We start from the raw sequence: 17,611 nt of genomic DNA on the forward strand, positions 1-17,611 counted from the left end.
CCCTCACTGTCTTAGCTTTGGCCACCCCACACACTTCTAGCACCCTGACCTCTGTCCAACCTCAGCACCCTTGCACTTGCTATTTTTGGAAACCAGTTATCCTTGGCACTTTCTTATTTTCCAAACCTAAGCTCAAAAAGCATCACTTTCCCTGGATCACCTTTTATGAAAAAGTACTCTACCTGCAATCACACCTGGACCATGGGTTTTCTCTATCATATCATTTTGATAATTTTCCTGTATGGAATTTATTTCTACTTATTTTTTTCAGTTTTCTTGTATTTACCCCTTAACAGAAAATACAATGGCTGTTGCCAGAGGGTAGGGATAGGGGAAAATGGGACATATTGTTTAATGGGCAAAAGTTTTGGTTTTTCAAGGTGAAAATGTTCTGGATATCTATTTCACAAGTGAATATATTTAACACTATGGAACTGAACACTTACAAATGGTTAAGATGTAAGTTTTATATTGTGTATATTTTACCACAGTTAAAAACATTACTATATATGTTTTCAACATCTTTTACGGCTATTATGCCACCCTAAAAATGAAGCAAATTCTGACCCATGATACCCATGAATAAACCTTGAAGTCATCCTTCTAAATTAAAAAAGTTGGCCACAGCTTATTGTATGATTCTACTCATAGGAATATACAAAGCAGAGAAACTCACATAAAGTACAATGATGCTCCCAGTGGCTGGGGAGAGAAAGGGGAAACAGAGACCACTATTTAACATAGAGATTCCATTTTGTAAGATGAAAACATTCTAGATATTGACTGCATAACAAATTAATACAATCCACCCTTTGACCACAGGTACCCCAGGGCAGAGCTCATAATGAACTTCCCTCCTGTCTTTCCTACTGTAGGTGCAAGTCTATCTCTGGTATTCTTCACCCTCAACTTCACTATCACCAATCTGCATCATGAGAAGGACATGGAGTACCCAGGATCTGAGCTATTCAATACCACAGAGAGCATCTTGAATCGCCTGGTGAGAATTCTCCAGTGCCTACCTGTCCCAGCTCAATCTTGTCCCTACTCCTTTGGTACACTGGCTCACTGCATTCTCTGTCTTTCATCCTCAGCTGAAATCCTTGTTTCAGAAAAGCAGTATTGGGCCCCTGTATTCTGGCTGCAGACTGATCTTGCTGAGGTGAGAACAAAACAGTAGACCTGAAGGCCATGTGACCACCATTCATCCACCATCCCAGGGATAACTGACCACCAGTTCCCATTCTGTCTCCTTCCTTTCAAGACTGGAAAATGAAACTCACTCTTTCCTCCCATGGAAATACAGATGAGTGCTTCTATTAAGCACATGTGTCTGCGGAGTGCTGTTGGGTCTATACTAGTGCCTCATTTCACAGACAGAAAATGAGCCACAGAGAGGTTGAGAAACCTACCCAGAATGGCAGAACTGGGACTTCAGTGAAGTCACATTGCCTTCTTTCACACTGCCAAATTCCCAAATTCATTTCTTCAACCCACTTCACTATACTGCTGTCAGGGTATGTGGTATATTATGACTTTAAAATTTAGCACAGGGGCTGGGGATGTAGCTCAGTGGTAGAAGTGTGATTACCTAGTATGCGTCAGGCCCTGGAGTTGATCCCTAGTACTGCAAAAATAAAGATAAAACTAAAATTTAGCATAAACATTGGCATTTGTTGATTCCCTTCTTTATTCAGTGAAGGTACTGCGGCTGTGCTATTTGTTTGCAACCCAGTTCTAACACCAAGGACATTTGATTAGCCACCAGTCTTTCTGCTTTCTCTGTCCCCTTCTCTCAGTGGGGCTTTTCAGGGCCATAGCTTGGAGTCTCCAGCTCCCCATTCCTATGTCCCTCCCTACCCAGGCCTCAGAAAAACAGAACAGCCACTGGAGTGGATGCTGTCTGCACTCACCATCCTGACCCCATGGGCCATGAGCTGGACAGGAAGAAGCTGTACTGGGAGCTGAGCCATGAGACCCATGGTGTCACTGAGCTGGGCTCTTACACACTAGATAAGAACAGTCTCTACGTCAGTGGTGAGCATCCTTCTAGTAACCATGAGCTGAAGCTGAGAATCTTCCCCCAGGAAGAGGTGTGGGCTCTTCAGCTCATCACACCCCCAGCCTATGTCTCATCTTCTACCTGAGTGTCCTCCTTGGATGACTTAAGGGTACCTGTACGTCTCCCAGTTTGCAGGTCCTTTGTAACTGTATTCCAAGGTTGTGATTTGCACATTCATCTGAGCCTTTCTCCTGACACATGAAAGAGAAAATCCCTCCGACTGGAGGGGATTCAGGAGTCTGATCACTCATCCTTGTACCCTTTTATGCCTCACAATCCACTCCAGACATTTAAAAGCACAGTTTGCACATACATGTGGTAGAAATTTGTGTGTGTTTATCTCCTCAAATAAACTGTGAGCCCACAACGACAGGAACTGGATCTTCAATCCCTCTGCCTTTAGGAACAAAACACATGACAAATGTCCCTATATCAAGAGTGTCCAACTGTGTGGGCTTGAAGTCTCCGTTGGAGGTGGAGGCTGATGCATCTCAGGCTTGACATATCTCTCTTGCTTGTATCCCAATTGTGCCCCCTTTTTCTCATTGCAGGTTTTACCGTTCAAGCCTCTACTCCCACCCCTAGCAGTGAGTACTTGTAACTGTGATGATTGTGTATTCACCAAATCCCTTGTGAACAGCAGCTGATTCCCCACCCTGAGACCCTGGGGAGAAAAGAAAACAATGGACTGTCTTGTCCCACCCACCTCTGTTCACGCAATAGCCCATGGTGGGCAGGGGAGATTCTCGTGGTAGTGTTCAGTTCCATCCTCAATACCCTTTCCCACTGCATTCTGTTTCTCCTTAGCTGCTGTGACCACCACATTTTTACCATGGACCTCCGTGGCTCAAGATCACTTCACCAGCTCCACAGGTAGATGAATTCTTTCTCCTTCTAAGAAGCCAACCTACCCAGACTTAAAGCTCAGGATGGCATCAAGGAGCATGGAAATGCCACGAGCTCCTCTTGCCATGCTCTGAAATCTTGAGCATACAGGATGTTGTCTTCCTCATTTCTCCAGCTGTATTGACCATGAGCAGTTTATTTACCTCCCCTCTGTACCCCAGTTTCCTCACCTACCAAGTAGAGCTATTCATATTTCATAAATGTTTTGAACATTAAATGAAAAATAGTCATATGCTGTATAATAATATTTTTGTCATTATGATCACATATGTGATGGTGACCGCATAGGTTATGACTTAGTAATATTGTTTTAGTTTGTCTACGTAGAGGTATGTACTATATACTAGAGGTATATACCATATAGAGGTATATAGTATATACTATACCTATAGAGGTATAGTATTGCCACACTGATGAAACCTCCTAACATACCTTCCTTATAACATATTGTATCTTTAAATGATGCACAACTGTATATTGACGAATTTAGCACAGTAACTACCAGAGAATTTAGTTCAACAAATATTTATTGCTAATCCATTCAATACTAGGCATAGACAATTAGATATTCAGTAAATCAGATGTAGTCCTTCACTAAGTTTAGTATATGGATCAGCCTGAAATGGGACATAGAGTCACAACTGATAATAGTAACGCAATAAAAGATAACCAGGATATTCAACACTTCGTACATGGCATATCATGTACTATGTCCTTTTTGAATTTTTTATTTTGAATGAATAATTACAGATGCAAGAAATGCTGAAAAATAATAGGGTTTCCCTACATTCTATGCCCAATTTTCCCCCAGTAATTATATCTTGCATAAATTTAGTAAAATATCAAAATCAGGAAATTAATATTCTTTAAAACTAGGAGACCTTAGTCAAATTTTACATGCAGGTAGGTGGGGAGGTTGTTTGTGTGGGTGGGTGTTTGTAGTTCTATATCCTTTTATTACTTGGGCAGATTCCTCTAATCGCCACTACAAAAGGATACAAAGCTGTTCCAAACCCAGCACAAGTTCTGATAGCCATTAGTCTATCAGAATGTTGACTAATGTTTATTTTCAGAGTGTTGCATAAATAGAAACATACAACCCCTGTGACTTTTGGGATTGGCTTTTTCTTTATGCAGCACAATGCTTCCAAGACGTGCTAACACTTAACAAATAATCATGTAACCTTCGCAATTTCCCTGTAAAGTATGATGTTCCCCCTTTTACAGTGCAGGAGACTGAGGTACAGTCAGATAACACGTCCACGGTCACACAGTTGGGGAAAGGGGACAGAGAATTTGGAACCAGATCTGATTTATTAGTGTTGTCCTAACCATGGTAACCACAGCTTTAAATTGTGGTCCCCTTTTGTCCTCCCTGGCTGCAGGAGAGACCCCTTTTCTGGTCCTTTTCACCGTCAACTTTACCGTCACTAACCTGGAATTCAAGAAGAACATGGAGCAGCCGGGTTCCAGGAGGTTCAACAGCACTGAGAGAATCCTGCAGAAACTAGTGAGAGCCCCGCCCACTTCATCTTAGCCACGCCCGCCCCACGCAGGCCCCGCCCACATGTCCAGGTCTTGCCTACCACACTCAGGCTGGTGCCGTCACCACCCACCTCACCCCACCTCACACCCATTTCTCGCCAGGCCACACCCACCTCATCCAAGCCAGGCCCCAGACAGCTAAGCTCTGCCTGGTCCGTCAGAACAATGCCCTAGCTTCTCCTTGCTCCCCTTACTGATTCTTTCTCACTTCCTCTCTTTCCTCACAGCTCCAACCCTTGTTCGAGAACAGCAATCTTGGATCCCTTTATTCAGGCTGCAGACTAGCCTCACTCAGGTGAGATCCTGCTCATCAACAACACAGCCCAATGAGTGCATAAGACCAACACCATGGGCTTTCTAAGCTATGGGCTCCCTGCTGATCCATACTCAGAACCACTGCTGTCCACGAATGTTAACTATCAACACCAGTAGCTGTCATTAAGACCCAACACACTATATACCATGTGTGTTATAGTCATTGTTCAATCAGTCCAAGGAACAGCCCCACAAAGAAGAGCAGACTGAGGCTCAGAGGAAATAAGTGGTTTTGCAAGGTCACATACAGCAATGATGGCATCTTAGCTCCTAGATCCAAACCCCTAGTCCTTAGGCAGTGCTGCCTCCTCAGCCACTATCATGGCCTCTCAGGATATGGAAAGTGGCCACTGCTTAGGGAAGCTAAGAGGCGAGGAAAGGAAGGCACATAGTGTAACAGGGAGATGTTGTACTCCTGTGTGGATCAGGCTCAGCCTATGGAGAACTAACCTGTCCGGGGACAGTAGGCTATGGGAAGGGCATAGTTCAGAATCTCTGAGTCTGGCTCTTGAAACGTTTCTATTTTGTCACAGTCATTTACCTCCAGCTATCCTTCCTTCCAGGGAAGAGATGACAGGAGATTCGTAGCTAACAGCCTCAGTAGGTTTAGAGAGATCAGAGTTTCAGTCCTTGCTCTGCCACTTACTGAGCTCTGTGACTGACCCTGCACACCCACTTGAAGCTTTCTGTCCCGTTTCCCCGTCATCTGTTCAGCCCTCCACACTGGTGGGAGCAGATCTATGAATTCAACTAAGCAAAGATTGAAAATATTCATAAAAAGAAATTGCATCTGCCCTGAGCATCAGATTTTCCCTTACATTATTTCTTAAACGATACAATAAAACAGCTAAATGCATTGTATTAGGTAGTATAAGTGACCTAGAGGTGATTTAAACTGCAGGAGAATGTGTACAGATTCAGTGTAAATACTCCTTAATTTTATGTAAGGTTCTTGAGCACCTAAGGATTTTAGAATCCATAGGAGGCCCTAGACCCAATTCCTAACAGATAGGAAGATGAATGCGTATATGCATGGTACACAACCATGTTGTGCATACATATACACACATTGAATTTGTACATCTAGAGACAGATATAAGCACTCATGTTACTGCCACATATTTTTAATATATGACCACATGAACTGTATATAAATTTATAAATATATAACTACATATGGTTACTATACATATTACAAATATGCTGCAATATATATTGAGTTCATATCACATAGTAAATACTATATACTGTTATGAAAATATGCTAGGAGAACAAGAAATAATAAAATAGTTATACATAGCTAGTTTAATATAAATATTAAGTATAAGTATGATGTGAATAGGTATAATGCCATAATCTAGAATATAATTCTAATACAATAACATAAAATACAAAATATTTACAGATTAAATTTATATTTACAGTATATAGCTATATGTTTATCTTTTCAATGAATTGAACCATGTTATATGTAGTAGGGTAGGCATAATCATTGTGGAAATTGGAAAATGCCACCCCATAAATATGCTTTGAGGATGAGATGATGTAATTCTGTGTATAAACTGCTGGGTCTCATGTAAAGTAAGTATTGCATAACTGGTACCTGTTATTCTAGGAGGCGTCCTTCCATAGCCCTGGGCCAGAAGAGCCCCTTTCCATCTGAATTGTTCAATAGTATATGAGTGAGTGGCTGACTAAGTGGTCATGGTCATGTAGCCAGGGATGGGTTCTGGGTCACGAAGAATCCTGACTTGGGTTGGACCAGCTATGGAAACAGACTTATCAAACAGGCATCTCTCTTAGCCTGTTCAGCATCCTTGCATTTACTTAGTAATGCTCTAGCCCTGCTGGTCCATAGAATCTAAGATGGGAAAATTAGGCTTCTGATAATGCCACCTTTCTAAAGAATAATTTCACTTGCCATGTCATGATAAGCGTCGTGGGGGCACTGCCATCTATTACAACTCAACCCTAACGACCTCTCAGTGTCCACCAGCATCTGTGTCAAGAATTAGCTGGCATCATTTGATCTCTCCACCTACTGAGAGTGCTCACATTGTATCATCTTTGCATTGAGTATTTCAGAAGACTTCCTCCCATGTATATTGAGGGGTCTCTGACATGATGATTCTATCTTTGTTTATACTGAGCATTTCCCTGAAGACAGCAGTTTGCTTGTCCACTAGTATTTATCCAATTTCCAATTAGGATTGGAAAGAGAGAAAGAGAGACAGAGAGAGAGAGAAAGAGAGACACTGAGAGAGACAGAGACAGAGAAAGAGACAGAGAGAGATAGACAAACAGAGATAGACAGACAGACAGAGAGACCAACGCAGCTATAGTTGGACCAACAATATACGGTGCTTCCCAGGCCTGAGAAGGATGGAGCAGCCACCAGAGTAGATGCCATCTGCTCATACCGCCCTGGCCCTGAGGGCTTCAGACTGGATAGAGAGCAGCTTTACTGGGAGCTGAGCCAGATGACCAGCGGCATCACCCGCCTGGACCCCTACAGCCTGGACAGGGACAGTCTCTATGTCAATGGTGAGTGTGGTGGCTGGGATATAAGTGGGGTCTCTTCCCCCATGCAGGTTAGACTCTCCTCCCTGGATTGTGGTCTCCTTCCTTGCCTGGCCCTGGTGCTCTTGGCCATGTACTAAGTATGTGATGACTTCTGTCGACCTCCTGATGATTTCTTCTTCCTCTTGGACCAGTGTCATCCTCAGAACCTTTTCTCTGCAGTGAGAGTCCTCAGAGAGAATCTCCTATAGATGGAGCTACATGAATCTCCCACCCATTGCACCAGAGTGTCCCTCTGTTTGCTACTTTACTCACCTTTTACCTAACCCACACTCTCGCTGCTTCTTGCTGCAGGATACACCCATCAGACCGCTGCACTCATCACCAGCAGTGAGTATTCACCATGTCCATGACTCCCCTCTCTGCCCCACACCAGGCAGAGCAGGGGCTCACCCACCATTCTCCAGGATGTCCTCTCCAGGGGCAAAGGCTATAGCATGGGGGCAAAGTCATTCACCCTCCCTGCTTCACCAGCTTCCGCGAGAGTCCCAGCTCAGCCCCGTGTGCAGCAAGCCCCATAAGGAATCTCTCTTGCCGGCGTTTCTGAGGTGGGAATGCCCAGCCCCTTTCACTCATAAGAGCTTCTCCTCAGCTCCTGCGACCTCCACAGTGGATGTGGGAACCTCTGGGGCTCCATTCTCCATCTCCAGGCCCATGGGTAAGTACAAGTGCATGGCACTGCTGTGAGAGGGAGGCCCGAGCCCACAAACATCTCCCACATGGCACACTCAGACATGCAAGTTCATAGTAAAACTAGGGGGAATGAATCAAGCAACAGCATCCATTGAAGCCTGGTTCAGATTGTGCTAGGTCCTGGGGATCCATCAGGGAAAAGAGATCATCTCTGTCCTCAGAGAGTTTAAACTGTTGTGGACGTGATGCTGCTGATCCTCCTGCTGGTGACAATGACTGTGATGCTCCTGCTGCTGAGTGGTAATGGGGTTAATCCTCTCAGCGGTGACGGCAGTGGCGATGACAATGCTGCTGATGCTGTAACAATGTGGTGATGAAATGATGGTGGCAATGATGATGATGGTGATAAGAAGTAAAATCTAATGCCTGATGTTATCAGTCCCTGAATGTGTGCAAAAACTACATTGCAGTTAGTTAGCACTGTTTCATAGGATTTCATTAAAAGTTTCCTATCATTATAGGGAAGGCAGCATAGAAACATTTCTGTATCACTGACATTTAATTCCTTCTCCCTGTTTTTAAGAGTAAGTGACTCCCAAGTTCTATATTTTCTCTACTTGTAAGCATTGTATTTACTTCTCTGAATTCACTTTTGAGTAAGCTTTTGGATACCATGGCTGCATAGGACACTAAACATGGTTCCCAACTGCCCAGGAGCTGCAGTCAAGTGGGTTGGCACTCTCCAGTGGAGAATCGCAGTCTCTGTGTGAGGACTGGTGCAGAACAGAGAAGGGTGAAGCATCACTAAAGATTCTTTTCTGCCTTTCCTCCTGCAGCCCCGAGCCCTACTCTGGTACCCTTTACCATCAACCTGACCATCACGAACTTGCAGTTCATGCCAGATATGAGCCATCCAGGATCCTCCAGGTTCAACAAAACCGAGGCCATCTTGCAGCACCTGGTAAGACCACAGAGGTGTTTGCAGCCCTCTCTTGCCCTTCCACAGCCTCTCAGGCCTCCTTCTCACCACCGTCTCCATCCTCCCCAGCTTGGTCCTGTGATGAAGAATACCAGTATCGGCCCGCTCTTCTCTGGCTGCAGACTGAGCTCCCTCAGGTAAGATGTCCTAGACCTGACCCTATGCCCACCCACCCAATGGTGCAGCTCTGGCCACACTCGATGCTGCACCTGCTGAACTTTTTTCCCAGATTCTGCCCTCTCAGGCTTTGGTGCTACCTTTTTCGGATCCTCACCAAGGTGGATACTCCCCAGGAGTCAATGCTCCAATTTCCCAAATTTTTCTGTACTCTGCCAAATGATAAAAGCAAAAATTAAGTAGTTATGGCTTATGTATTTCTTAAACTACATTGACAATATTCAATATTGGTGCACATAAAATACTTGTGCGGTTCTTGTGCTGCCAAACAGGTTTGATATTTTCCTTTGCTGGGTCTAGCACGGTGTAATGCTGGTATAAGATGAACATCCCTAAATCCAGAAACCCAAAAGCCAAAACACTTCAAAACCTGAACCTTCTTGATATGTCATAATACTGTTAAAAATAATTTCAAATGTTAGAAGATTTCAGTTTTTCAGATTAAGAATGCTTAGGCAGCACAGGTTATGATATGCTCTAAGTGTGAAAACCCACAAATGTGAAACCCTTCTGGTCCCAAATAGGCCAAATAATATTTCAAATCTCTGTGTGACTAATGAATTGAGGCTCTGCCAACATGTGTCCCAATTCACCTTCTAACCTACGGGTCATTTGTATATTCTAACATTTCTTCATTCGTTGTTTTTTGTTTTGGTTTGGTTTGGCTCTTTTTTTTTGGCCTCCTAGGCAGTCTCATGTCATGCTTGTGATGTTGCCAGATTTACTCTTGTGAAAACCCTAGATATTCAGTCTTGCTCATGTTCCCATTCTCACGTAAACTTCCCTAGGCCTGAGAAGGACGGATCAGCCACCCGGGTGGACGTCATCTGCACCCATCGCTCCGAGCCCACAAGCACTGGGCTGGACAGAGAGCGGCTGTACTGGGAGCTGAGCCGTGAGACCCACAGTATCACCCGGCTGGGCCGCTACATCCTGGACAGGAACAGCCTCTATGTCAACGGTCAGTGGTCTGCATCTGCAGTGCGGCTTCCCCATGGGTTTCATCGTAGCTGTGTGCTCTGGGCTCATAACACACAGGAACAGGGGCATAGTCTCCTCTTCTGGAAGCACTAGGAGAGATGAGACCCTCAGAGAAGAGGGAAGGGTACAAAAATGCCAGAGGATAAACAGCATATAATCTGATACAGAAAGCGTTTCTGCTGTTCCACTCATAACTCTGCAGTTTGTGTACAGAGTCTTCACACGTTTTTACTACTGAGGAGGGAACCTAGGGCCTCATGCAGCTTAGGCCAGTGTTCTACCACTAAGTTCAGACCCCGGCCCCAGTGTCTGCACTTTTGAGACTTTGAGAAGACTCTGTGTATACTACTTAAAAGATTAGGAAACTCCAATAGGCATCTGGGCAGGGTGGTGCAGGACTAATATCCAAGCACTCTAGATGGCAGAAGCACATTAATGACAACTTCTAGCCCAACCTGGATTACTGAGCAACTTCACAGGAGCTTGTCACAAATTTTAAAATAAAAAAGAGGTAGGGATGTAAGTCAGTGTGAACTACAATCTATCTGCAGTATTTCTTTTTTAAAAAGAAAGCACAATAAACAAATCAACCTCAGAATGATGTCTGTCAGTCCATTCCCCATCCTTCCAGGCCTCACCCTTCCTTTCCCTCTCTTTCCCCAGGTTACACCCATCGCTTCCCAACTTCCATCCCCACCAGTGAGTAATCTGGGTCCCAGGATCACTGTACCTGGGACTCACCACCTTTCCCCCTCAATCTCCCTTATATCCCCTGAGAAGGAAGGAGCCAGGGAAGCCCTGGTCTTTCCCAAGCTCAGAAAATCTTGCCCAGCACAAGCTCGAGGACAAATGGGACAGATCCCATGCCACACCCTTTCTGACCTGTGTGCCCCATGCCTTGCCATCCCCTGTTTTTGCTCAGTTTCTGTGGCCTCCACCTTGACCCCATCAGCATCAGCGAGCCCTGCCTCAGTCTCCATCTCCACAGGTAGGAGCTTCCTCCCTGATTCCTCCCTGCAAAGCTCGAGTGCCTGGGGTCTGTGGGAGATGTTCCCTGGGGAGTCCTGAGGCTTCAGAAATACTCCTTCATGGGTGAATGAAGACATGCTCATTTGTTCAAAGACATTTGAGTAAATGCTTACTGTATGAAAGCCTCTGCTAATGCATCAGGAAGAGAAAAGGAAGGGCTAGAGGATTTGACTTCAGGAAAGACAGAGAAAGCCCTGACTGTGATACTCAGTACTGGGATACAAGCAGAGGTTCCTGGGTGAAATCAGTGTGGTCTGCATTCTTTGCATGCTGAATTTTCCAGCCCAAGAAATATGGGAACAGAGTGAGTTGCACACAGACCACGAAAACCACATGCATTTATCCACCACACTTGTGGGGAGCAGACAGAGCCTCTGGTGAGGCCAGCGCTAGCTTGCCATTCCCAACCTCCCAGTGGCCCAGGGCAGAGTCCTGCACAGCCCCTGGCCCTGGTGAGGTGCACCATGAGCTGCAGACTGCTCTGCTTAGCTCCAGTCTCTAGTTACACATCAGCAAGGGGTGCTCCAGGCTGCTCAGTGCACTGACGCTGAGGTGGAGCACACTCCTTCTGCAGCCTGGGCTCTCTGTGGTAAGGTGTGAAGGGCGAGAACACACACACAGCAGCACAGAGCCTGGCATCAAGACTGCTTCTGGCATGCAGACACTGTGTGACTCAGGCACACTCTTTATCTTCCCATGGGCTCAGTTTCACATCTGTAAAATGGGTATCAGGATGCTACCTCCCTCCAAAGCAATGACATCAAGGGAGTCATTCATCTTGCCAATGTTGATTTGCTTGTTTTAGAAAAGTAGGTAAGCCATTGACAATAGGGTCTGACATATGGACTGGAACCTGTTTCTGCCATTGTTTAAAATCAATAAAGACCTGGATTTCCAAACTACAATTGGGGTTAAACAGAAACTCAGGAAAGAAAATGAGGGAATCTTCACTACCTGGAGGGATATCTGATAACACGGGGCTTCGCAATGCGCTCACCTTTACAGAGGAGTGTCTCAGACTTCTCCAGGCAGCTGTCCAGTTATCGTGGGCGTGTGCAGTTCCTCCCTGAGGAGAAACTGTCCATCCTGAAGGAAGACCCTCCCGGTGGTTAAGGTTGCCCAAGGACGGGAGCCATACTCAGGGTCACACAGCGAGAACAGGCTCAGGCCCTGCCTGTCCCCTTCTCCCACTGCAGCCCAGGCCCCGGCCCTGCTACCCTTCACCACCAACTTCACCATCCTGAACCTGCGCTATGAGGACGACATGCGTCACCCCGGGTCCCTGAAGTTCAACTTCACTGAGAGAGTCCTGCAGAAGCTGGTGAGAGCCCCCACTGCCCTCAGCCCGGTGCCAGTGCACCCTCATCCCCCCACACCATGCCCACCGCTCCTCAAGCCACCTCAGCTCTTCCACCCCACACACCTCACCCTGCCCAGCCCATCTCCACAGAGCCTGAGAGCCTTCCAGTCCTTTAGCAATTCTGTCTCACTCCTGCGATTTCCTCACAGCTCCAAGCCCTGTTCCGGAACAGCAGTCTGGGCTCCCTCTATGCAGGCTGCAGACTGGCCTCGCTCAGGTGAGATCCTGCTCATGGAAAGCACAGCCCAAGTGGCTGACTCTTCCTGTGGATGATGCTCCACATTTCCAAACTGTCTTTCTCTCCTCCCACATGGCACTCACAGCATCTCTAGATCTATCCCAGAGTTTGGGAGGCTGAGGCAGGAGGCCCGCCATGAGCTCAAGGCCAACCTGAACCACAGTTAGACCCTGTCTCAAAAAGAAAAAGCAGTCTCCATGTCTGGCACTGGAAGTTTTCTGCTTTTTTATGGTCTTCCACCCCCAGCTTCATTTCCACTCGAGGGAAGACATAACAGTGGATGTAGGGGTGAGACCCTCACTGAGTGCAGAGACTCCTGAGTAGAGTCCTAGCTGTGGCATTTACTGAGGTCGGTGATTGCGACCCTTGGCTGGGTGATAATTCTCAGTAGGGTGCATGGAGGGCACTTCCCTGGAGAGACCAGCTCCCTCTTCACTAGCGTTGACCCGTTTCCAGCTGGGGTGTGGAGAGGGGTGGGCATACACTGATGAAGAGACACCTGCACCAACCATATATGGTGCTTCCCAGGCCTGAGAAGGACGGAGCAGCCACCAGAGTGGATGCCATCTGCTCACACCGCCCTGGCCCTGAAGGCTTCAGACCGGACAGAGAGCGGCTTTACTGGGAGCTCAGCCAGATGACCCATGGCGTCACCCGCCTAGACGCCTACACCCTGAACAGGGACAGTCTCTATGTCAATGGTGAGCATCGGGATGTGTCCTGAGTCTCCCGCTCTTAGCTGGTTAGACACCCCTTTGTGACCATGGCCCCATCCTCTGTCTCTTTCTTGAGGGCTGGGATGAGTTCAGTGTGTGCTGTCTCTGGCGTAGCTCTCACTGTTTGTTCCTCTTGCACTGGGCTCATCCTCACGGCCTCTTCTTTGCTCTGAGAGTCGTGATAGGGAATCCGCTGACCATCCTCGCTTCATGAATGCCCCTCGTGGTACACAGTAGCCCCCTCTTTGCTGCCCTATGTGTCCACTGAGCCTAACCCACACCCTCCCTGCTTCTCGCTGCAGGATTCACCCATCGGACCTCTGCACTCATCACCAGCAGTGAGTATTCACCATGTCCAGTGACTGCCCTCCCTGCCCCACACCAGGCAGAGCAGGGGCTCACCCTACCATGTCCGGTGATGTCCTCTCCAGGAGTAAAGCCTGTTGGGGGCAAAGTCATTCACCCTCCCTGATTCCCCAGCTTCTGTGAGAGTCCCAGCTCAGCCCCGGGTGCAGCAAGCCCCCTAAGGAATCTCTCTTGCTGGCATTTCTGAGGTGGGAATGCCCAGCCCCTTTCACTCATAAGAGCTTCTCCTCAGCTCCTGCGACCTCCACAGTGGACCTGAGAACCTCTCGGGCCCCATTCTCCATCTCCAGGCCCACAGGTAAGGACAGTGTGTGGCACTGCTCTGGGAGGGAGACCCGAGCCCGCAAACGTCTCCCACGTGGCACACTCAGACATGGAAGTTCATAGTAAAGCCAGTGATAACTGAGCACCTACTTTGGGGTAAATGCTATGATGCATTAGGGAACACGCAACAAAATATGTCTCCTCTTAGGCTGTTTATAATCTTGTGATGGTGGTGATATGATCATGATGATGTTTGTGATGATGGAGATAGTAATATGAAGATGATAACAAGATAAAGGTTATAATTGACATCAAAACCTGCTGTGCATATACCAAGAACTATTTTTGCAGCTAGGTAGAATTGTCTAACATGCTTTTAAATAAGCTTTCATCATTACAAACAAAGGCGCCATGGATACCTTTGCTTAGTCACTCTTTTTAACTTCTGCTGCCTATTTTCAAAAATGGGGGTATGTAAACTCCTGAACTGTGTATACTTTTAAACATTGTACTTATTTGTCTCACCTCTAATTTTGAGCAAGTCTTTTGGACATAGTGGTTGTATATAATTTAAAAGAGTGGTTCCAGTGAGCCCAGGATTAACAGCCAAGCTAGGTGGTACACTCTGGTGGAGAATCAAGTCCCTGGGTGAGGTCTTGAGCACCTGGAGGAAATGCTGGACAGATAACTGTACAGTTTCTCTTTTCCGCCTTTCCTGCTGCAGCCCCGAGCCCTGTTCTGATACCCTTTACCATCAACCTGACCATCACAAACTTGCAGTTCATGCCAGATATGAGCCACCCAGGATCCTCCAGGTTAAACAAAACCGAGGCCATCTTGCAGCACCTGGTAAGACCACCGAGGTGTCCACAGCTCCCCTCCTCCCTTTCCACAGCCTCTCAGGCCTCCTCCTCACCTCCATCTCCATCCTCCCCAGCTTGGTCCTGTGATGAAGAACACCAGTATCGGCCCACTCTTCTCTGGCTGCAGACTGAGCTCTCTCGGGTAAGATGTCCAGGAGAGATGCTCACACCTCCTTGCTCCCTGACAAAGCCTCTGAATCAATCTGTTCCCCACATGCCTGGTGAAACAGCTCTGGGCACCTGAGATGCTATGTGCTCTGAGCTTTCTCCCCAGATTTTGTCCTTTCAGCATTCTGTTCTATCTCCTTCCAGTCCTAAGCAGTGTAGACGTTCCCCACAATGAATGCCCAGAATTTCCCACACTATTTTCCACTTGGGAAATTTAGAAAGCAAAAATGAAGAGTCTTCATGGCCCGCGCACTTCTACACCTACACTGACAGTGCTCGGCCATGCTGTACCCAGTACATTTGCAGGGCTCTTGGGCTGCCCAGCTGGCATGTTTGTTATTTCCCTCGGCCTAGCCTAGAATGGCATGAGGCTGAAATAGGATAAATATTCCTAAATCCAAAAATACAAATTCAAAATGCTTCAAAATCTGAAACTTCTGATTTGTCTTAAGAGTGTTCAAACAGTTGCAACTTTTAGAGGATTTCAGATTTTTGCACCAGGGATGCTGAACTAGTGCAAGTTATGCATATACTCTGCATCTGAAAACCCAGAAATGTGAAACACTGCTGATCCCAAATATTGCAGATAACATATACTAAACCTCTGTCAGTACTGAATAAGCACAGTGCTAACACCTGTCTCGATTCACCTTCTACATCTACAGATATTTATAAATTCTCAACTATGTTTTTCCCTTCCTCCTAAGCAATCTAATTTAGTTTTGTGCCTTTTGTGGATATTTTGGCAAGACTTCCCCATGATCAGTCTTGCTTATGCCCCTGTCCACGTGTCCCACCTCCCTAGGCCTGAGAAGGACGGATCAGCCACCCGGGTGGACGTCATCTGCACCCATCGCTCCGAGCCCACAAGCACTGGGCTGCACAGAGAGCGGCTGTACTGGGAGCTGAGCCGTGAGACCCACAGTATCACCCGGCTGGGCCGCTACACCCTGGACAGGAACAGCCTCTATGTCAACGGTCAGTGGTCTGCATCTGCAGTGCGGCTTCCCCATGGGTTTCATCGTAGCTGTGTGCTCCGGGCTCATAACACACAGGAACAGGGGCGTGTTCACAGCCGTTCCCAACCTGGGTAACTTCATGCCTTAGCAAAACCTTGCCTCAAAAGAAAAAATAAAAAGTGCTGGAGTTGTCGTTCAGTGTGAAGGCCCTATGTTCAATCCCCATACTGAAATACAAAAACAGTACAAAAAGAAAAAAAATAATAAGCCCAACATTGTTGGCTTCTTCCCACCCGCATCCTTCCACTCTTCACTTTTTCTTTTCCTCTCTTTTCCCAGGTTACACCCATCAGTACCTGACCTCCACCCTCAGCGGTGAGTAATCTGGATGCCAGGATCCCTGTGCCTTGGCCCCATCTCTTCTCTCCCTTAACCCCTGCATACATCCTCCAATGAAGGAAGGAATAGGAAAGCCCTGGTCTTTCCCTACTCAGAAAAGACTTACCCCAATATAAGCTTGCGTTCAAATAGGAAAATGGTCTTCGGATCCCATGATGGGCCCTCCTTGGCTGAGAATCCCTATTTTCTCCATCTTTCCCGTATTGTTTTTTTCTTTAGTTTCTGTGGCCTCCACCGTGATCCCAACAACATCTTCAACCCTTGCACCAGTTCCCACAGGTAGGAGCTTTCGCTCACTACTTCCTTCTTACAAAACTCTACTGTCCTGGGCCTATGGTGTGCATCACCTGGGGAATATGAGGCCTCATTTATTCATTGGACAAATATTTATCTAGCACTTACTATATGAAAGGCTCTGGTGATGCATTTTAAATAGAAAAGAAATTGCCTTAGTCTTTGCTGGGAAGACAGAGACAGACCTGGTTATAAAGCTAAGTACTGAATGAATTAGATGCTCCTGGCTGAGATTTGCAGGTGTACGTAGGTGATTTCTCTCTTGTTTGAAACCGACTTCTCAATTCCAAGAATGAGGAAACCGCAGAAGTTACACATATACCAGCAAAATCATGTGTGCTTATGGGTCACACTTGCTCAGGAACTTAGGGAGTCTCCGGTGAGGCTGAGGCTCAGCTGTCCATCCCCAGCACCCAGCTGAGCCAGGATAGATTTCTGTACCACCTCCTAGCCCTGGTTAGATGCTAGATGAGCTGGCATCACCTCTGTCTTACTCCAGTCTCTAGTTGCATATCAGTGAGGGATTCTAGCAGGGTTCTGACCACCAGCTACTCCGGTGTAACATGCTGGTACTGTAGCGTTGATCTCTCTGTGGTCGTAGATGGAGGTGTTAGGAGCACAGACTCTGGGAGCACAAAGCCTATATTCAAATCTCATTCTGACCTTTAGAGACTGTGTGACTTTAACCAAGTATTTAAACCCCCTCTGGCCTGATTTTCCCATCTGTAAAGTAGACATCATAATGCCATTTCCCTCCAAAACAGTGAGTTCAAGGTA

General features: G+C 46.6%; 1 protein-coding gene across 2 annotated transcripts in view; it reads left to right on the forward strand.

Moving 5' to 3' along the window:
- The window catches only part of Muc16 (mucin 16, cell surface associated), a gene marked incomplete in the record, with an annotated part of 149,171 nt that overhangs the window by 89,896 nt on the left and 41,664 nt on the right, over window positions 1–17,611 (forward strand). For both annotated transcript variants that reach the window (XM_013509166.1, XM_013509167.1), the window contains 25 exon segments: window positions 876–1,000; window positions 1,095–1,162; window positions 1,865–2,037; window positions 2,614–2,649; window positions 2,870–2,935; window positions 4,354–4,478; window positions 4,741–4,808; window positions 7,200–7,372; window positions 7,703–7,738; window positions 8,001–8,066; window positions 8,878–9,002; window positions 9,090–9,157; window positions 9,986–10,158; window positions 10,842–10,877; window positions 11,101–11,166; window positions 12,404–12,528; window positions 12,717–12,784; window positions 13,334–13,506; window positions 13,824–13,859; window positions 14,120–14,185; window positions 14,876–15,000; window positions 15,089–15,156; window positions 15,988–16,160; window positions 16,481–16,516; window positions 16,760–16,819. In XM_013509166.1, the coding sequence (XP_013364620.1) occupies window positions 876–1,000; window positions 1,095–1,162; window positions 1,865–2,037; window positions 2,614–2,649; window positions 2,870–2,935; window positions 4,354–4,478; window positions 4,741–4,808; window positions 7,200–7,372; window positions 7,703–7,738; window positions 8,001–8,066; window positions 8,878–9,002; window positions 9,090–9,157; window positions 9,986–10,158; window positions 10,842–10,877; window positions 11,101–11,166; window positions 12,404–12,528; window positions 12,717–12,784; window positions 13,334–13,506; window positions 13,824–13,859; window positions 14,120–14,185; window positions 14,876–15,000; window positions 15,089–15,156; window positions 15,988–16,160; window positions 16,481–16,516; window positions 16,760–16,819 (2,334 nt within the window).

This window comes from Chinchilla lanigera, unplaced genomic scaffold (genome assembly GCF_000276665.1).
Source record: "Chinchilla lanigera isolate Chin_1 unplaced genomic scaffold, ChiLan1.0 scaffold00162, whole genome shotgun sequence".
In the NCBI taxonomy this organism is placed as follows: Eukaryota; Metazoa; Chordata; class Mammalia; order Rodentia; family Chinchillidae; genus Chinchilla; species Chinchilla lanigera.